The sequence below is a fragment of the Protomyctophum bolini genome (assembly GCF_963924005.1).
Source record: "Protomyctophum bolini genome assembly, chromosome: 13".
In the NCBI taxonomy this organism is placed as follows: Eukaryota; Metazoa; Chordata; class Actinopteri; order Myctophiformes; family Myctophidae; genus Protomyctophum; species Protomyctophum bolini.
The window spans coordinates 43,559,103-43,577,158 of NC_137874.1; the positions used below are offsets into that span (position 1 = coordinate 43,559,103).

General features: G+C 44.2%; 2 protein-coding genes and 1 long non-coding RNA gene across 3 annotated transcripts in view; all 3 read right to left on the bottom strand.

The window, feature by feature from the left end:
- Nucleotides 1-1,552: 1,552 nt before the first annotated feature.
- Nucleotides 1,553-2,797, bottom strand: LOC308327714 (zinc finger protein RFP-like; the record flags this gene model as incomplete). Its single annotated transcript, XM_080781239.1, has 1 exon — nt 1,553-2,797. One exon carries the CDS (start codon nt 2,795-2,797, stop codon nt 1,553-1,555), a length of 1,245 nt encoding a protein of 414 aa, XP_080637365.1.
- A 2,897-nt stretch (nt 2,798-5,694) lies between these two features.
- On the bottom strand, nt 5,695-9,114 carry LOC308326855. The gene is made up of 2 exons (XR_013965136.1): nt 8,041-9,114; nt 5,695-8,010 (listed from the first exon to the last, which is right to left on the bottom strand). It is a non-coding gene; the product is annotated as an uncharacterized lncRNA (long non-coding RNA).
- Nucleotides 9,115-11,355: 2,241 nt separating this feature from the next.
- The window catches only part of LOC308327715 (uncharacterized protein), a 31,141-nt gene continuing 24,440 nt past the window's right edge, over nt 11,356-18,056 (bottom strand). The window contains 1 exon segment of the mRNA XM_080781240.1: nt 11,356-13,176. Within this exon segment, the coding sequence (XP_080637366.1) occupies nt 12,404-13,176 (773 nt within the window). The 3' untranslated portion in view covers nt 11,356-12,403.

The following is an 18,056-nucleotide window of genomic DNA, read 5'->3' on the forward strand; positions in this document are numbered from 1 at the left end:
CAGGCGACCCAGCCGGGAGTGATCAAGTCCCGACTTACGTCCCTCTATCAGTCCCATTAGGGAAATACCAGGGGCACACAATCCGTTGGAACTACTCCAGAACTACTCTGCCAGGGCTGGGAGGTACACTTCTGGCACATGGAGGGACTAGGAGGCTCTGTGGGTTGTCTCCTGTCCGGGCCCCTCCTACGTCTCTAGGCTCTGTGGGTTGTCTCCTGTCCGGGCCCCTCCTACGTGGAGGGACTAGGAGGCTCTGTGGGTTGTCTCCTGGCCGGGCCCCTCCTACGTGGAGGGACTAGGAGGCTCTGTGGGTTGTCTCCTGTCCGGGCCCCTCCTACGTGGAGGGACTAGGAGGCTCTGTGGGTTGTCTCCTGTCCGGGCCCCTCCTACGTGGAGGGACTAGGAGGCTCTGTGGGTTGTCTCCTGTCCGGGCCCCTCCTACGTGGAGGGACTAGGAGGCTCTGTGGGTTGTCTCCTGGCCGGGCCCCTCCTACGTGGAGGGACTAGGAGGCTCTGTGGGTTGTCTCCTGGCCGGGCCCCTCCTACGTGGAGGGACTAGGTAGGCTCTGTGGGTTGTCTCCTGGCCGGGCCCCTCCTACGTGGAGGGACTAGGAGGCTCTGTGGGTTGTCTCCTGTCCGGGCCCCTCCTACGTCTCACCAGGTCCACTCCTGCTCTCACCAGGAGCAGAGCGAGGACCTGTGCGTTGCAGTCCCAGCATTTACATTATAGCGTTAAAACTAAACAAAATGGACAGTAACTTTTTATTGTATTATGTTTATAGCAATAATTGAACAGAGAAAACATAATAAACAAAATAAAAGAGTAGGAAGTAGGATGAATGAATGCTAATTCATTCCTAAATAAACATTTACAGTAGTTCTAAATTCATGATGGAAAGTTAAATATGAAATATGAACGTCAACAACAGCAATAGCAATATACCTCCTTTGTGTTGTTTATGTTAAAACTGACACATGTGTCAATCATTGCAGTTTATTTGTATATACTGTACATACCGGTAAACACATTGATATATATTTACCTTATTTGATTTGATTCATACATGTTTAAACATTTATACAAACTGGCATCAGAAATATGATGATTTCCATCAGATTTAAGATGCTGTCATTCAAGATGTCATGACATGTAATAACACTCTAAATGGTTACGTATAATTATTATACCTTTATGTCAAATTATCTACAACATTGTTTCCCAAACAGTGGCTCGGGACCCAACTGTGGGTCACGGACCGACGGGCCTACGTTTTATTAGTTTTGTTTCTTTTTAATACTATTTTGTTTTTCTGATGAATTTCCAAAAATAAAATTAGAAAAGTTTTCCATACACACATTCAAACAATGTCATCAAAAATAATTTCTATGAATAAAATAAAATAGTAAAATTAAACAATTCCATAAATTCCACAAAAGTAAGCAGAAGTGAAAATAGCCGATGTACAAGCTGGTTCCCCCGGAAGATCTGAGTCAAAAAGTTCCACCCCCCGGACCCCCCCCCCCCCCCTCCCCCTCGCTGAGAAACACTAGCCTAATCAGTGTGATTGACAGGAGAGATGATCAGAGGAGTAGAGTTTCTACCAACAGCATTAAGACGTGGACCGAAGAATGGAAAGAGTCTCTCAGTGAAGGAGCAGCCAGTGAAGGAGTAGAAGAGAACTCTGTTCTCCACGTCATAAAAGGAGACCAGACCCTCCTCATAGTCCACAAACACTCCCACTGTCTGGAGCTTCTCTCTTACAGGGAGGCGGACATCACGGCTAGCAAGAGCCTTGTACTCGTTTCCATTCCTCAACCCTATAGTCCAGTAACCATCGTTGGGACTCAGTGTGATCCATCCCTTCCTGTCGATGGACTCTCTGGCCACTCCTAAAGTCCACTCAGTCTTCCCTCCAACCTGAACCTCATAGTAAAACCTTCCTGAGGAGAATCCTTGTTTTCCTAAGACAACGGCAAATCTAGAGAATGTCTCCGTGTTGTCAGGGAGATTCTTCCTTACGTTTCCATGACTCACTTGTTTTCCATCCTCAGACAGGATGAGGGAGGGATGTGCTGTATCAGGGTCTAGAGTTACATCCACCTCATATTGCTGGATCCTCCTCAGCTCAGCATCACACAGCTGCTTCTTCATCTCCTGGCCGAGTGTCTTCAACAGCTGAGACATAGCTGTCCTCAATGTGTCCACATGTGAAGACTGATGGACTTTGACCTTTGTCCAGTCCTTGGTGGGTCTCCATTTCGGGGTCAGTTTTCTTTTCTCTAACTGAGTGACTTCCTTTTGCAGATCTTTGATGAAGCCTTCAGCCTGTTTCTCTGTTGTTTTCTGCTTCTCTTCAACCACAACAATGAGCTCAGCCTGGCTTCTCTCAACACAGCTGATCAGAGCGGTGAAGAGCTGCACACTGACGGCTATGACTGCATCTGCATCTTTCCTGCTGAGCTCTACTGAGTGTTTGACCTCCTGAATCTTCTCTTGTCTCTCCTGGATCATCTGCTGAACTTCATCCATTATCTTTCCTTCGTCTTCTTTCAACTTGTGGTTCCTGAACTGATAAACCATCCCAGAAATTAAAGTATTGACGAAGACTTCTGGTCTTCTGCTGAAGGTTTTGTTACAAAGTGGACACTTGCACACATCACTAGTGTCCCAGTGTTGTGTGATACAGGCTTTGCAGTAGTTGTGTCCACATGGAGTGCTGACCGGATCAGTGAACACCTTCAGACAGATGGAACACAGGAACTGCTCTTCAGACAGGAGACCGCTGGTGGACGCCATTTTATACACACTGAGGAGAAAGGTTAAAGTATGAGCAGTAGTTATCGGGCAGTTTTTATGCACAGACAAGCTAGACAAATGCCTATGCTGCGTCATTTATTTTAATTTTTTTCAACAAAATACTAAAACAAAGTACTAATAAATAAAAATTGTTAAATAGCCGGGGCGCCTGATGGAGGGGAAAGGAACTGGTTGGAATAACGTGTTCCAACTTCCTTCCACGCGCTACGTCCAACCAGGGAAACTCCCCCCTGTCAGGCGTAAAGGAGCAACTTGGACACTCAGGCATGAAGGAAGCATGAGTTCAAGTCCGTTGCTCTCCCCTTGTCCCCCATATATGGGGACTAGGTTGGTCTCCCCTTGTCCCCCATATATGGGGACTAGGTTGGTCTCCCCTTGTCCCCCATATATGGGGACTATAGGTTGGTCTCCCCTTGTCCCCCATATATGGGGACTAGGTTGGTCTCCCCTTGTCCCCCATATATGGGGACTAGGTTGGTGGAGGGTGTGTAGAGCCCAGGATCACATTAGATGATTGACACAGGGGTGAAAAATGGGTTACAAAATCGTGGGATAAAAAAATATATAAAAAGTGTTTTTGTTAAAAAATAAATAAATCTGTGAGTATCATCTTAATGGTATAGCCTACTGCTCACTGTTTATGCTGAACCTTGTGATGCCTGTACGTGCACACCTGTGTCACGTGCACACCTGCGTCACGTGCACACCTGTGTCACATGCAATGACATCATTTGTAATGAGTTCACTAATCTGTAACTATATACAGCTGTAAACTGCAGTTTAAAGATCCAGTGTGCATGAGCGCTAAGCGTGCGCGTGTGTGCACAGCACTGCCCCCACTCTCAGGAGGGAGGGGGGGGGGGGGACTAGCACTGCACAAAAAGCATGGATTAGGGATTACGGGAAACTCCCGTTAAACTTTCCTACAAACTCCGGTAAACTCCCCGATTGTGACGTTCTGTACGGGAACCCCTGTTGGTGTTTTAACTAAGCATTATGTTATACTTTAGCTATGGAAAAATAGCAGATCTTATTTTATTTTTCGACGTCCGGCCTAAATGGGTTACTCTATAATATGCTGCTAAACTTGAGGTCAAATCTACTGCCCATAATTGCCATAATTGACACAGTGTAGGACCCATTATGTTAACACAGCCCTGATGATTGAATGCTAACATTACCTATAGCCTATTTTATTACAGAAATCATCTTTTTTTTTTTCAATTGAAAGACGGAACTGAGGAAGTTCAAGCACTATAAAAACTGGTGAAAGCACGTCTGATACAGTTTAATTATACCTCATATTATTGTCTTTTAGTGTAATAATAAATCATTATCCTTTACTCACCGTCTTGAATGTTCAGTCAGGTCCTGTTGAATGTCTTGTAGAGAGAGAGAGAGAGAGACAGAGAGACAGAGAAAGAGACAGAGAGTGAGACAGAGAGAGAGAGAGAGACAGAGAGAGAGACAGAGAAAGAGACAGAGAGTGAGAGAGCGATAGAGAGAGCGATAGAGAGAGAGACAGAGAAAGAGACAGAGTGAGAGAGCGATAGAGAGAGCGATAGAGAGAGAGACAGAGACAGAGTGAGAGAGCGATAGAGAAAGAGACAGAGAGATAACTGAACTTCACCTTTAGACTTCTTAGACTTCCTCCTTGTACAGTATGCTGTTAACCCTTTGAGCACCACTGACATACAGTAGTAACAGAGGTTAGGAATTAGAAGCAACTTTTTGTATTATCGTCCTCGGGTCTAAATGGGCGAACCACTAATAAACGTGTGGAAGCAGCATTTAGTCGTTATGCTCCACAAACTCCCAGAGAACTGGAAGTCCATCTGTCCGGCTGACGCTTATTCAGTTTAATAAAACACAACTAAAGATATTTCTGTTTGCTGCGGCCTTTCATTGACTTACTTTGTTCTCTCTCTCCTACACTGAAACTGTAACGGTTACTTTTTACTTATTTAATAATAAAACTATTTGTATAGTACTATTTTCATGACGATGAAATGCAGCTCAAAGTGCTTTACAGAGCAATGGAGAAAGAAAGGAAAGCAAAGGCATAAAACGATATTAAAATAATAGCAGTAATGCAACACAGGGAGTACATGAACAACATGAACTAAAAGCAAGAGCGTAGAAGTGGGTCTTGAGCTGTGCTTTAAGAAAGGTACTGTGTGAGTTCGTTAAACTACAGAGGCTGCCTGTCGAAGGTACAGTGAGAGTTTGTTAAACTACAGAGGCTGCCTGTCGAAGGTACAGTGGGAGTTTGTTAAACTACAGAGGCTGCCTGTCGAAGGTACAGTGGGAGTTTGTTAAACTACAGAGGCTGCCTGTCGAAGGTACAGTGGGAGTTTGTTAAACTACAGAGGCTGCCTGTCGAAGGTACAGTGGGAGTTTGTTAAACTACAGAGGCTGCCTGTCGAAGGTACAGTGGGAGTTTGTTAAACTACAGAGGCTGCCTGTCGAAGGTACAGTGGGAGTTTGTTAAACTACAGAGGCTGCCTGTCGAAGGTACAGTGGGAGTTTGTTCCACGCCGTCGGCCCGTAGAAGCAGAAAGCTTCTTCAGGGTTTTTTATGCATCCCTAATGTCACTGTATATTATAATTGTGTTTCCTCTTGCTTGACGTTGTTGAATTGCCTTGTTGTTAAATGTGCTACAAATAAAACCTTGCCTTTCCTAGATTTAAATGAGAAAATAGCTAAGCAGTTGAAACAAGACTGAAAGGACTTGGGGTACTATCGTAACAACTCTGGCCTCCAACGTGGAGGTGTGTGGACAAAAGGTTCGACATCTCGTTGAATTCACGGAGACGATTAGAACGTTATGAAACATACTTGGACAATAACAGTTATAAAACATAAATAGACGATAAGTTATAAAACAAAGGCCCTTTAATATAGTAACATGTAGAACAAGGTAACAGGGAGGGGGGAGGGGGGTGTGAAACAAGCAAAAAAATAAAAGAAAAAAGAAAAAAAACATTTTTACACCAAATTCACCTTTCTGTCTTTCTCTCTTTTTTCTTTTTAGCAAGGAAGGAAATAGAACATTCCATCTCAAATTAAACGTGCAAAGGCCTCCCCCCCTCCCCTCCCCACGCTGTAATGTGGTATAAAACAAGGCAAACACATATCTCAGGGGGTTAAGACAACCTTGGAAAACATAAAAACATACAGTACATGTTCATGTGTGTACAGTGAAAGTTATGGTCACGTATTTTTTAAAATGTAAATGTACACCGTGGTATAGTTTGTACTGAAGAAGACTGAATATAAGTAGTATACAAGAGTTCAAGAGTATAATCCAAGCGAGAGAGAGACGTCTAAAGTTAAAACCCATATAAAGATTCTATATCAATTCTCTTTCTGGTTCAGTTCCATTCCGTAATTCCCGTAAAATAAATCCATGTCTGTGATCCGTTTTGTTCCTGCTCTTCCAGAACAGCTTGGTTTGCTCATCGGTGGGAAGCGAGTGGAAATGAGGAGTACATTATTTACATAGCACGGTGGTGGTGGTGGTGGTGTTGGTACTTATACTGACCACACGGTGGCGGTGTTGGTACTTACACTGATCGTTACAATTATTACTCTGGAAAGAAGTTAAAAAGAAAAACAAGGACATTTCCCGCCCCGTTCTGCAACCAACAGCTTCAAGGAGCGGGCTGCGCTGAGCAAGCACGCGCGCACGCAGCGCGAGGAGGTGCACGGTGAAACGTCCCTAAACATGTCGAGCATCGTGTCGCCAAACGAGCTACACGTCGCGATTCGTCGCGTAGCTCGACTAAACAGGGCTGTCTCCTCTGTAGCGACACGGGCCCACGACAAAATATAAAAACAAGAGTGGTTAAACTTTGTTGCACATCATCATCATCATCATCATCATTCTTTTCCACGCAAGATTTTTTTACCCTTATATAACCAAGATAAGTACAGACTGATAAAAAACTGTCCCGTTTGTATTTACAGCAAGAAAAACTAACTCGGGGTGCTTGGGAGAGCTACACACACACACACACACACACATCCTAATATCATGCAGACGCACATTCATACACACTCATCATATCATGCACACGCATGTTCATACACACACACACACACACACACACACACCATAATATCATGCACACGCACGTTCATACACACACACAGCCGGTAACTTACAGTAATTGAAGTAGTAAAAAATTGAAAAAAAGACTTGTACACAAACATGCACCGGCTGGCACAACAGAAGGAATGCTATTGGTCAAGAGATAATTATGGTCCAATAATAATAAAATGAATCATAATGCAAGGATCAAACTATAGCTTCGTTTTCTCAAACCACTTCCCATTTCTGTACAGTAAACTGGAGTTTAATAATGCTAAACCACGCCATGAAGATAGCCCATCAACAAGCTCTCGTGTGGCTTACAGATCCATCTCCAAATAGTGTTATTTTTAACGAGCACTGCTTACAGATCCATCTTACAGATCCATCTCCAAATAGTGTTATTTTTAACGAGCACTGCTTACGGATCCATCTTACAGATCCATCTCCAAATAGTGTTATTTTTAACGAGCACTGCTTACGGATCCATCTTACAGATCCATCTCCAAATAGTGTTATTTTTAACGAGCACTGCTTACGGATCCATCTTACAGATCCATCTCCAAATAGTGTTATTTTTAACGAGCACTGCTTACGGATCCATCTTACAGATCCATCTCCAAATAGTGTTATTTTTAACGAGCACTGCTTACGGATCCATCTTACAGATCCATCTCCAAATAGTGTTATTTTTAACGAGCGCTGCTTGTGGATCTATAGGATTTAATCACCCGTTGAGAGTCTGTGTAATAATAAAATGGAACCACGAGGGTCCCCGGACACCCCTTTGAGACCCTCTGGTGTAGCAGAGTGTTTACAGAGTGTTTACTGTTAAGTAAAAGTAACCCTACAAAAGCACATGGTGATGACATCATGCATCGATACCGCGCCTGCTCCCGGGCAGAAGGGTACGCGTGCGCTGTAGCATTGTTCCATTTACACCGAGGCTGTCTGCTAGGACACCGTCAATAAAGTTTGTTTTGAACACAAAACTAGATGATTTTACTGCTGCTCTCCGACTGTGTTGGCAGCGTTGTTGCAATGACCTCTTTCCGCCAGGAGAGGGAGACAGACAACCACGCATTAAAATACTTTTAACTGCATTACCCCGGCATTCCCATTTTGGACATGAAGGTTCGTGTTAAAAAAAATTAAAATTATAATATTTAAAATCTTTCATAGATAGCAGCTCTACTACATTAGCTTAGTGTCCATATTCTGGGGAGACAACGTGAGCTTGTAGATCGGCTATTTTCACAGCATTAGATTTTGTGTAGGCAGGGGGGGAATACAAGCAGGCCTAGTACAGAGCCCTGGGTCATCCCTCCCGTATGCCAACTAAGTATTAAAGGGGTTTTCAAGTTGTTAAAATACTGTCTGAAAACATCAGGGCCAACGTCAACTCTGAACAGGGCCCACCCAACCTGGTACTAAGACTCTCCACCTGGGCCCACCCAGCCTGTGGTACTAAGACTCTCCACCTGGGCCCACCCAGCCTGTGGTACTAAAGACTCTCCACCTGGGCCCACCCAGCCTGTGGTACTAAAGACTCTCCACACTTCAAGATATATATATATATATATGTATAAAGAGAAGAGAGTTAGTATGATTACATTCCGTACCACACAAACTAGGTGACGCGTCGACCCCTCATCAAGAAATAAGCCTGTAAACTAGTGGTCCTGATGACGGAGCTGGCTGTCAAATTAAATTAAATATAAGTGGGAGTTGTACGACGTGTTACATCAGTAATTAAAACACGTTAACACGTTACATTCGCTAATTAAATCTCTTCCTAATGTGCACGCATGCATGTGTCACTATTATTATTCTTATTCTTATCGGACAGGGCGAGGATTCCAACTGTCGACACGAGGGAGGGTCTCAGTGCTTTTGCTCAAAAAGGTCCCTCGGGACAGGTTCTACGATATTCTGACAAATTATGAATCCTGTGTCACAAGAACGCTTCCGTTAAGCTATAGGGTCTGTAAAGACTCTTCCATTCAGCTATAGGGTCACAGTCTGCTGTAAAGACTCTTCCATTCAGCTATAGGGTCACAGTCTGCTGTAAAGACTCTTCCATTCCGCTATAGGGTCACAGTCTGCTGTAAAGACTCTTCCATTCAGCTATAGGGTCAGAGTCTGCTGTAAGGACTCTTCCATTTAGCTATAGGGTCACAGTCTGCTGTAAAGACTCTTCCATTCAGCTATAGGGTCACAGTCTGCTGTAAGGACTCTTCCATTCAGCTATAGGGTCACAGTCTGCTGTAAAGACTCTTCCATTCAGCTATAGGGTCACAGTCTGCTGTAAGGACTCTTCCATTTAGCTATAGGGTCACAGTCTGCTGTAAGGACTCTTCCATTCAGCTATAGGGTCAGAGTCTGCTGTAAGGACTCTTCCATTTAGCTATAGGGTCACAGTCTGCTGTAAAGACTCTTCCATTCAGCTATAGGGTCACAGTCTGCTGTAAAGACTCTTCCATTCAGCTATAGGGTCACAGTCTGCTGTAAGGACTCTTCCATTTAGCTATAGGGTCACAGTCTGCTGTAAGGACTCTTCCATTTAGCTATAGGGTCACAGTCTGCTGTAAGGACTCTTCCATTTAGCTATAGGGTCACAGTCTGCTGGAAGGACTCTTCCATTTAGCTATAGGGTCAGAGTCTGCTGTAAGGACTCTTCCATTTAGCTATAGGGTCACAGTCTGCTGTAAAGACTCTTCCATTCCGCTATAGGGTCAGTCTGCTGTAAAGACTCTTCCATTCAGCTATAGGGTCACAGTCTGCTGTAAGGACTCTTCCATTTAGCTATAGGGTCACAGTCTGCTGTAAAGACTCTTCCATTCAGCTATAGGGTCACAGTCTGCTGTAAAGACTCTTCCATTCCGCTATAGGGTCAGTCTGCTGTAAAGACTCTTCCATTCAGCTGTAAGGACTCTTCCATTTAGCTATAGGGTCACAGTCTGCTGTAAGGACTCTTCCATTTAGCTATAGGGTCATAGTCTGCTGTAAAGACTCTTCCATTCCGCTATAGGGTCAGTCTGCTGTAAAGACTCTTCCATTTAGCTATAGGGTCAGTCTGCTGTAAAGACTCTTCCATTCAGCTATAGGGTCACAGTCTGCTGTAAAGACTCTTCCATTCAGCTATAGGGTCACAGTCTGCTGGAAGGACTCTTCCATTCAGCTATAGGGTCACAGTCTGCTGTAAAGACTCTTCCATTTAGCTATAGGGTCACAGTCTGCTGGAAGGACTCTTCCATTCAGCTATAGGGTCAGTCTGCTGTAAAGACTCTTCCATTCCGCTATAGGGTCAGTCTGCTGTAAAGACTCTTCCATTTAGCTATAGGGTCACAGTCTGCTGTAAAGACTCTTCCATTCCGCTATAGGGTCACAGTCTGCTGTAAAGACTCTTCCATTCAGCTATAGGGTCACAGTCTGCTGTAAAGACTCTTCCATTCCGCTATAGGGTCAGTCTGCTGTAAAGACTCTTCCATTTAGCTATAGGGTCACAGTCTGCTGTAAAGACTCTTCCATTCCGCTATAGGGTCAGTCTGCTGTAAAGACTCTTCCATTTAGCTATAGGGTCACAGTCTGCTGTAAAGACTCTTCCATTCCGCTATAGGGTCACAGTCTGCTGTAAAGACTCTTCCATTCAGCTATAGGGTCACAGTCTGCTGTAAAGACTCTTCCATTCCGCTATAGGGTCAGTCTGCTGTAAAGACTCTTTCATTTAGCTATAGGGTCACAGTCTGCTGTAAAGACTCTTCCATTCCGCTATAGGGTCACAGTCTGCTGTAAAGACTCTTCCATTTAGCTATAGGGTCACAGTCTGCTGTAAAGACTCTTCCATTCCGCTATGGGACTAAGGATTCTTCTCGAAGGGAGACGTGACAAAAATAACTACCGTATGTGTTGTTACTTTAAAAAAAGAACAGTGGAAAAGTAAAAGAAAACTGGATGTACAAGTCTATATTCTATAGTCTATATTCTAAATTCTAAAATCTACTTTTTTTACATCTTAAAAAAGAATTGTTGTAACACAAAACCGTCAGATTAGGCTACCCTGATTATTTTCCAAGGCTAGGATATATATATATATATATATATATATATATATATATAAACATTAGCCTGTTTCCTTACCAAAAGAACAGCTGAAACAAAGAGAGGCTGGAACTCTAGACTTCCCTGGACCTGGTTTAAACGTAGCTGCGCTGCTGGAGCTAAAAGTAGTCACGTCCGAAAGCAGCCCAACGTGCAGACGGGCTGCTCCCGCAGTCGGTGTGAAAGCAGCCCAACGTGCAGACGGGCTGCTCCCGCAGTCGGTGTGAAAGCAGCCCAACGTGCAGACGGGCTGCTCCCGCAGTCGGTGTGAAAGCAGCCCAACGTGCAGACGGGCTGCTCCCGCAGTCGGTGTGAAAGCAGCCCAACGTGCAGACGGGCTGCTCCCGCAGTCGGTGTGAAAGCAGCCCAACGTGCAGACGGGCTGCTCCCGCAGTCGGTGTGAAAGCAGCCCAACGTGCAGACGGGCTGCTCCCGCAGTCGGTGTGAAAGCAGCCCAACGTGCAGACGGGCTGCTCCCGCAGTCGGTGTGAAAGCAGCCTTACGTGCAGATGGGCTGCTCCCGCTTGTAGACAGTTCAACTATTACTGCTATTTAGTAAAAATTTGTAACGGCGACAGCAGCGCGTGGCCAAGTATAAACCAGGTATCATCATCCTCCTCCACCACGTGTGGGAAACATACCAGGAAGACTTTAGAACTGGACTGGATCCGCTCGAGGGGGATTACGGACGGCTGCTTTTCCTACCGTCATCTGTGACTACTGTACATCCAATGAGGAGTGGTACGGTCAGAGCGCTGCGTCTTAGAGGCTACTGTACATCCAATGAGGAGTGGTACGGTCAGAGCGCTGCGTCTTAGAGGCTACTGTACATCCAATGAGGAGTGGTACGGTCAGAGCGCTGCGTCTTAGAGGCTAGGCTAACATCGCTTCGTTCAGATCGCTCGGGACATTTCACATTTCTACACATCCGTCTTTCGTAACGACCAAAGTCGTCGGACAGTGTCTTTGTCCCAGAGGGGCTTCTGTAACACGCCGAGCGCTCTGAGCTGCGGCATCGCCTCTACCTCTGGTACCACTGTGGTACCACTGGTACCACTATGGTACCACAGTTTTACCTCTACCACTGGTACCACTATGGTACCACTGGTACCACTATGGTACCACTGTTTTACCTCTACCACTGGTACCACTGGTACCACTGTGGTACCACCGTTAAACCACTGCTTGTTGGATAGAATAACAGAATAATCAGATCAGATGATGGTAAGTAAATGGCCGGTCCTGAATTCTCCTTCAGCGGGAGGCGGGAGGGAGCGGGGGAGGGAGGGGGGGGTTGGGAAGGAGGGAGGGAGGGACGGGACAGCGGCTCCGCCGTGCGACCCGCGCTAAAACCCCCGCCGACGCGCGTCTCTTTCTTAACGGCGCCGGCTTACACGCAGTCCACGACGGAGCCGTCCTCGTCCTCTGCGCCCCACTCCCCGAACCGCATGGTGGGGGAGGGGGCGGCGGGGTGCATGCTGTTGATGTCGTCCAGGCCGTCTGGGTCCGTGTCGTCTCCCCCCCCTCCTCCCCCTCCTCCTCCCCCTCCCCCTCCTCCTCCTCCTCCTCCCCCCCCGGGCAGGCCCATGTGGCCCGCCTCCTCGCGGTGCGTGCGCACGTGCTTGCGCAGCGCGGCGGGTTCCTTGAAGCTGCGGTTGCAGAAGGGGCAGCAGCAGGGCCTCTCCCCCGTGTGGATGAGCTGGTGGTGCTTCAGGTGCTGCAGGCGGCTGAGCCGCTTGCCGCAGACGGCGCAGACGTAGGGCTTCTCGCCCGTGTGCGTGCGCCGGTGCTTGCGCAGGCCGTCCAGGTGGCGGAAGCTGTTGCCGCACTCGCTGCAGGAGTAGGGCTTCTCGCCCGTGTGGATGCGCAGGTGCGTCTTCAGGGCGCCCGACTCGCGGAAGCGCCGGCCGCACACGCCGCACGGGTAGGGCTTCTCGCCCGTGTGGATGCGGATGTGCTTCTTGAGGCTGGAGATCAGGCGGAACGTCTTGCCGCACTCCAGGCAGTGGTGCGGCCGGTCGCTGGTGGGGCCCTCGGGGAGGGGGTCCTCGTCTCCCGTCCCCCCTCCCCCTCCGACCGCCCGGCCCGGCGACACGCTGTCCGACCGCCCCGCCGCGGACGAGGACGTCCTAGTGGCCGCCGGCTGCTGCTGCTGCTTCTGGCCTTCGGGTAGGGGGCGGGGCGACACGGAAACAACAACAATATCACCGTATGTTCTCTGAGCAGTTAAGGTCATTACACACTGTAAACAACAACAATATCACCTTATGTTCTCTGAGCAGTTAAGGTCATTACACACTGTAAACAACAACAATATCACCGTATGTTCTCTGAGCAGTTAAGGTCATTACACACTGTAAACAACAACAATATCACCTTATGTTCTGAGCAGTTAAGGTCATTACACACTGTAAACAACAACAATATCACCTTATGTTCTCTGAGCAGTTAAGGTCATTACACACTGTAAACAACAACAATATCACCTTATGTTCTCTGAGCAGTTAAGGTCATTACACACTGTAAACAACAACAATATCACCTTATGTTCTCTGAGCAGTTAAGGTCATTACACACTGTAAACAACAACAATATCACCTTATGTTCTGAGCAGTTAAGGTCATTACACACTGTAAACAACAACAATATCACCTTATGTTCTCTGAGCAGTTAAGGTCATTACACACTGTAAACAACAACAATATCACCTTATGTTCTCTGAGCAGTTAAGGTCATTACACACTGTAAACAACAACAATATCACCTTATGTTCTCTGAGCAGTTAAGGTCATTACACACTGTAAACAACAACAATATCACCTTATGTTCTCTGAGCAGTTAAGGTCATTACACACTGTAAACAACAACAATATCACCTTATGTTCTCTGAGCAGTTAAGGTCATTACACACTGTAAACAACAACAATATCACCTTATGTTCTCTGAGCAGTTAAGGTCATTACACACTGTAAACAACAACAATATCACCTTATGTTCTCTGAGCAGTTAAGGTCATTACACACTGTAAACAACAACAATATCACCTTATGTTCTCTGAGCAGTTAAGGTCATTACACACTGTAAACAACAACAATATCACCTTATGTTCTCTGAGCAGTTAAGGTCATTACACACTGTAAACAACAACAATATCACCTTATGTTCTCTGAGCAGTTAAGGTCATTACACACTGTAAACAACAACAATATCACCTTATGTTCTCTGAGCAGTTAAGGTCATTACACACTGTAAACAACAACAATATCACCTTATGTTCTCTGAGCAGTTAAGGTCATTACACACTGTAAACAACAACAATATCACCGTATGTTCTCTGAGCAGTTAAGGTCATTACACACTGTAAACAACAACAATATCACCGTATGTTCTCTGAGCAGTTAAGGTCATTACACACTGTAAACAACAACAATATCACCTTATGTTCTCTGAGCAGTTAAGGTCATTACACACTGTAAACAACAACAATATCACCTTATGTTCTCTGAGCAGTTAAGGTCATTACACACTGTAAACAACAACAATATCACCTTATGTTCTCTGAGCAGTTAAGGTCATTACACACTGTAAACAACAACAATATCACCGTATGTTCTCTGAGCAGTTAAGGTCATTACACACTGTAAACAACAACAATATCACCTTATGTTCTCTGAGCAGTTAAGGTCATTACACACTGTAAACAACAACAATATCACCTTATGTTCTCTGAGCAGTTAAGGTCATTACACACTGTAAACAACAACAATATCACCTTATGTTCTCTGAGCAGTTAAGGTCATTACACACTGTAAACAACAACAATATCACCTTATGTTCTCTGAGCAGTTAAGGTCATTACACACTGTAAACAACAACAATATCACCGTATGTTCTCTGAGCAGTTAAGGTCATTACACACTGTAAACAACAACAATATCACCTTATGTTCTCTGAGCAGTTAAGGTCATTACACACTGTAAACAACAACAATATCACCTTATGTTCTCTGAGCAGTTAAGGTCATTACACACTGTAAACAACAACAATATCACCTTATGTTCTCTGAGCAGTTAAGGTCATTACACACTGTAAACAACAACAATATCACCTTATGTTCTCTGAGCAGTTAAGGTCATTACACACTGTAAACAACAACAATATCACCTTATGTTCTCTGAGCAGTTAAGGTCATTACACACTGTAAACAACAACAATATCACCGTATGTTCTCTGAGCAGTTAAGGTCATTACACACTGTAAACAACAACAATATCACCTTATGTTCTCTGAGCAGTTAAGGTCATTACACACTGTAAACAACAACAATATCACCTTATGTTCTCTGAGCAGTTAAGGTCATTACACACTGTAAACAACAACAATATCACCGTATGTTCTCTGAGCAGTTAAGGTCATTACACACTGTAAACAACAACAATATCACCTTATGTTCTCTGAGCAGTTAAGGTCATTACACACTGTAAACAACAACAATATCACCTTATGTTCTCTGAGCAGTTAAGGTCATTACACACTGTAAACAACAACAATATCACCTTATGTTCTCTGAGCAGTTAAGGTCATTACACACTGTAAACAACAACAATATCACCTTATGTTCTCTGAGCAGTTAAGGTCATTACACACTGTAAACAACAACAATATCACCTTATGTTCTCTGAGCAGTTAAGGTCATTACACACTGTAAACAACAACAATATCACCGTATGTTCTCTGAGCAGTTAAGGTCATTACACACTGTAAACAACAACAATATCACCTTATGTTCTCTGAGCAGTTAAGGTCATTACACACTGTAAACAACAACAATATCACCTTATGTTCTCTGAGCAGTTAAGGTCATTACACACTGTAAACAACAACAATATCACCTTATGTTCTCTGAGCAGTTAAGGTCATTACACACTGTAAACAACAACAATATCACCTTATGTTCTCTGAGCAGTTAAGGTCATTACACACTGTAAACAACAACAATATCACCTTATGTTCTCTGAGCAGTTAAGGTCATTACACACTGTAAACAACAACAATATCACCTTATGTTCTCTGAGCAGTTAAGGTCATTACACACTGTAAACAACAACAATATCACCTTATGTTCTCTGAGCAGTTAAGGTCATTACACACTGTAAACAACAACAATATCACCTTATGTTCTCTGAGCAGTTAAGGTCATTACACACTGTAAACAACAACAATATCACCTTATGTTCTCTGAGCAGTTAAGGTCATTACACACTGTAAACAACAACAATATCACCTTATGTTCTCTGAGCAGTTAAGGTCATTACACACTGTAAACAACAACAATATCACCTTATGTTCTCTGAGCAGTTAAGGTCATTACACACTGTAAACAACAACAATATCACCTTATGTTCTCTGAGCAGTTAAGGTCATTACACACTGTAAACAACAACAATATCACCTTATGTTCTCTGAGCAGTTAAGGTCATTACACACTGTAAACAACAACAATATCACCTTATGTTCTCTGAGCAGTTAAGGTCATTACACACTGTAAACAACAACAATATCACCTTATGTTCTCTGAGCAGTTAAGGTCATTACACACTGTAAACAACAACAATATCACCTTATGTTCTCTGAGCAGTTAAGGTCATTACACACTGTAAACAACAACAATATCACCTTATGTTCTCTGAGCAGTTAAGGTCATTACACACTGTAAACAACAACAATATCACCTTATGTTCTCTGAGCAGTTAAGGTCATTACACACTGTAAACAACAACAATATCACCTTATGTTCTCTGAGCAGTTAAGGTCATTACACACTGTAAACAACAACAATATCACCTTATGTTCTCTGAGCAGTTAAGGTCATTACACAGTTACACACTGTAAACAACAACAATATCACCTTATGTTCTCTGAGCAGTTAAGGTCATTACACACTGTAAACAACAACAATATCACCTTATGTTCTCTGAGCAGTTAAGGTCATTACACACTGTAAACAACAACAATATCACCTTATGTTCTCTGAGCAGTTAAGGTCATTACACACTGTAAACAACAACAATATCACCTTATGTTCTCTGAGCAGTTAAGGTCATTACACACTGTAAACAACAACAATATCACCTTATGTTCTCTGAGCAGTTAAGGTCATTAAACACTGTTAAGGTCAGTTAAGGTCATTACACACTGTTAAGGTCATTACACACTGGCCAATTGGTGACGCGATATATTCGTGCGAATAATTTGCATTTTTAAAAAAACTATTGAAGTTCATGCAAGCTTCCACATCAGTGGCGAATGTGCGAAAATGCGACCGTTTTCGCTCTTTATTTGTTCGCTCTGGTGTCGCATTTTGCAGAGATTTGCAGGAGAACTGCAACATGCAATATTTCGCATTTTCAGATCGCTTATTCGCATCGGGTCGCTAATTCGCCAGTGTGTAATGACCTTTATTATCACGATACATTATCATAGATATATATAAGAACGTTATTATCACGATACACGACATTATCATAGATATATATAAGAACGGCTTATATGGCGATGATGACCTGTACTTAATTAACAGGCTTTGGGCCAATAAGCCCCCTATAGTGCAAAGGCTCGTTTCTATTGTGGTCCACTGTCTAAGAATGGGTCAGAACGGGTATCGGCAGAGTTGACCCTGCAGAACAATGCAGAGAGTTGACCCTGCAGAACAATGCAGAGAGTTGACCCTGCAGAACAATGCAGAGAGTTGACCCTGCAGAACAATGCAGAGTTGACCCTACAGAACAATGCAGAGTTGACCCTGCAGAACAATGCAGAGTTGACCCTGCAGAACAATGCAGAGTTGACCCTGCAGAACAATGCAGAGTTGACCCTACAGAACAATGCAGAGTTGACCCTACAGAACAATGCAGAGAGTTGACCCTACAGAACAATGCAGAGTTGACCCTGCAGAATAATGCAGAGTTGACCCTACAGAACAATGCAGAGTTGACCCTACAGAACAATGCAGAGAGTTGACCCTGCAGAACAATGCAGAGAGT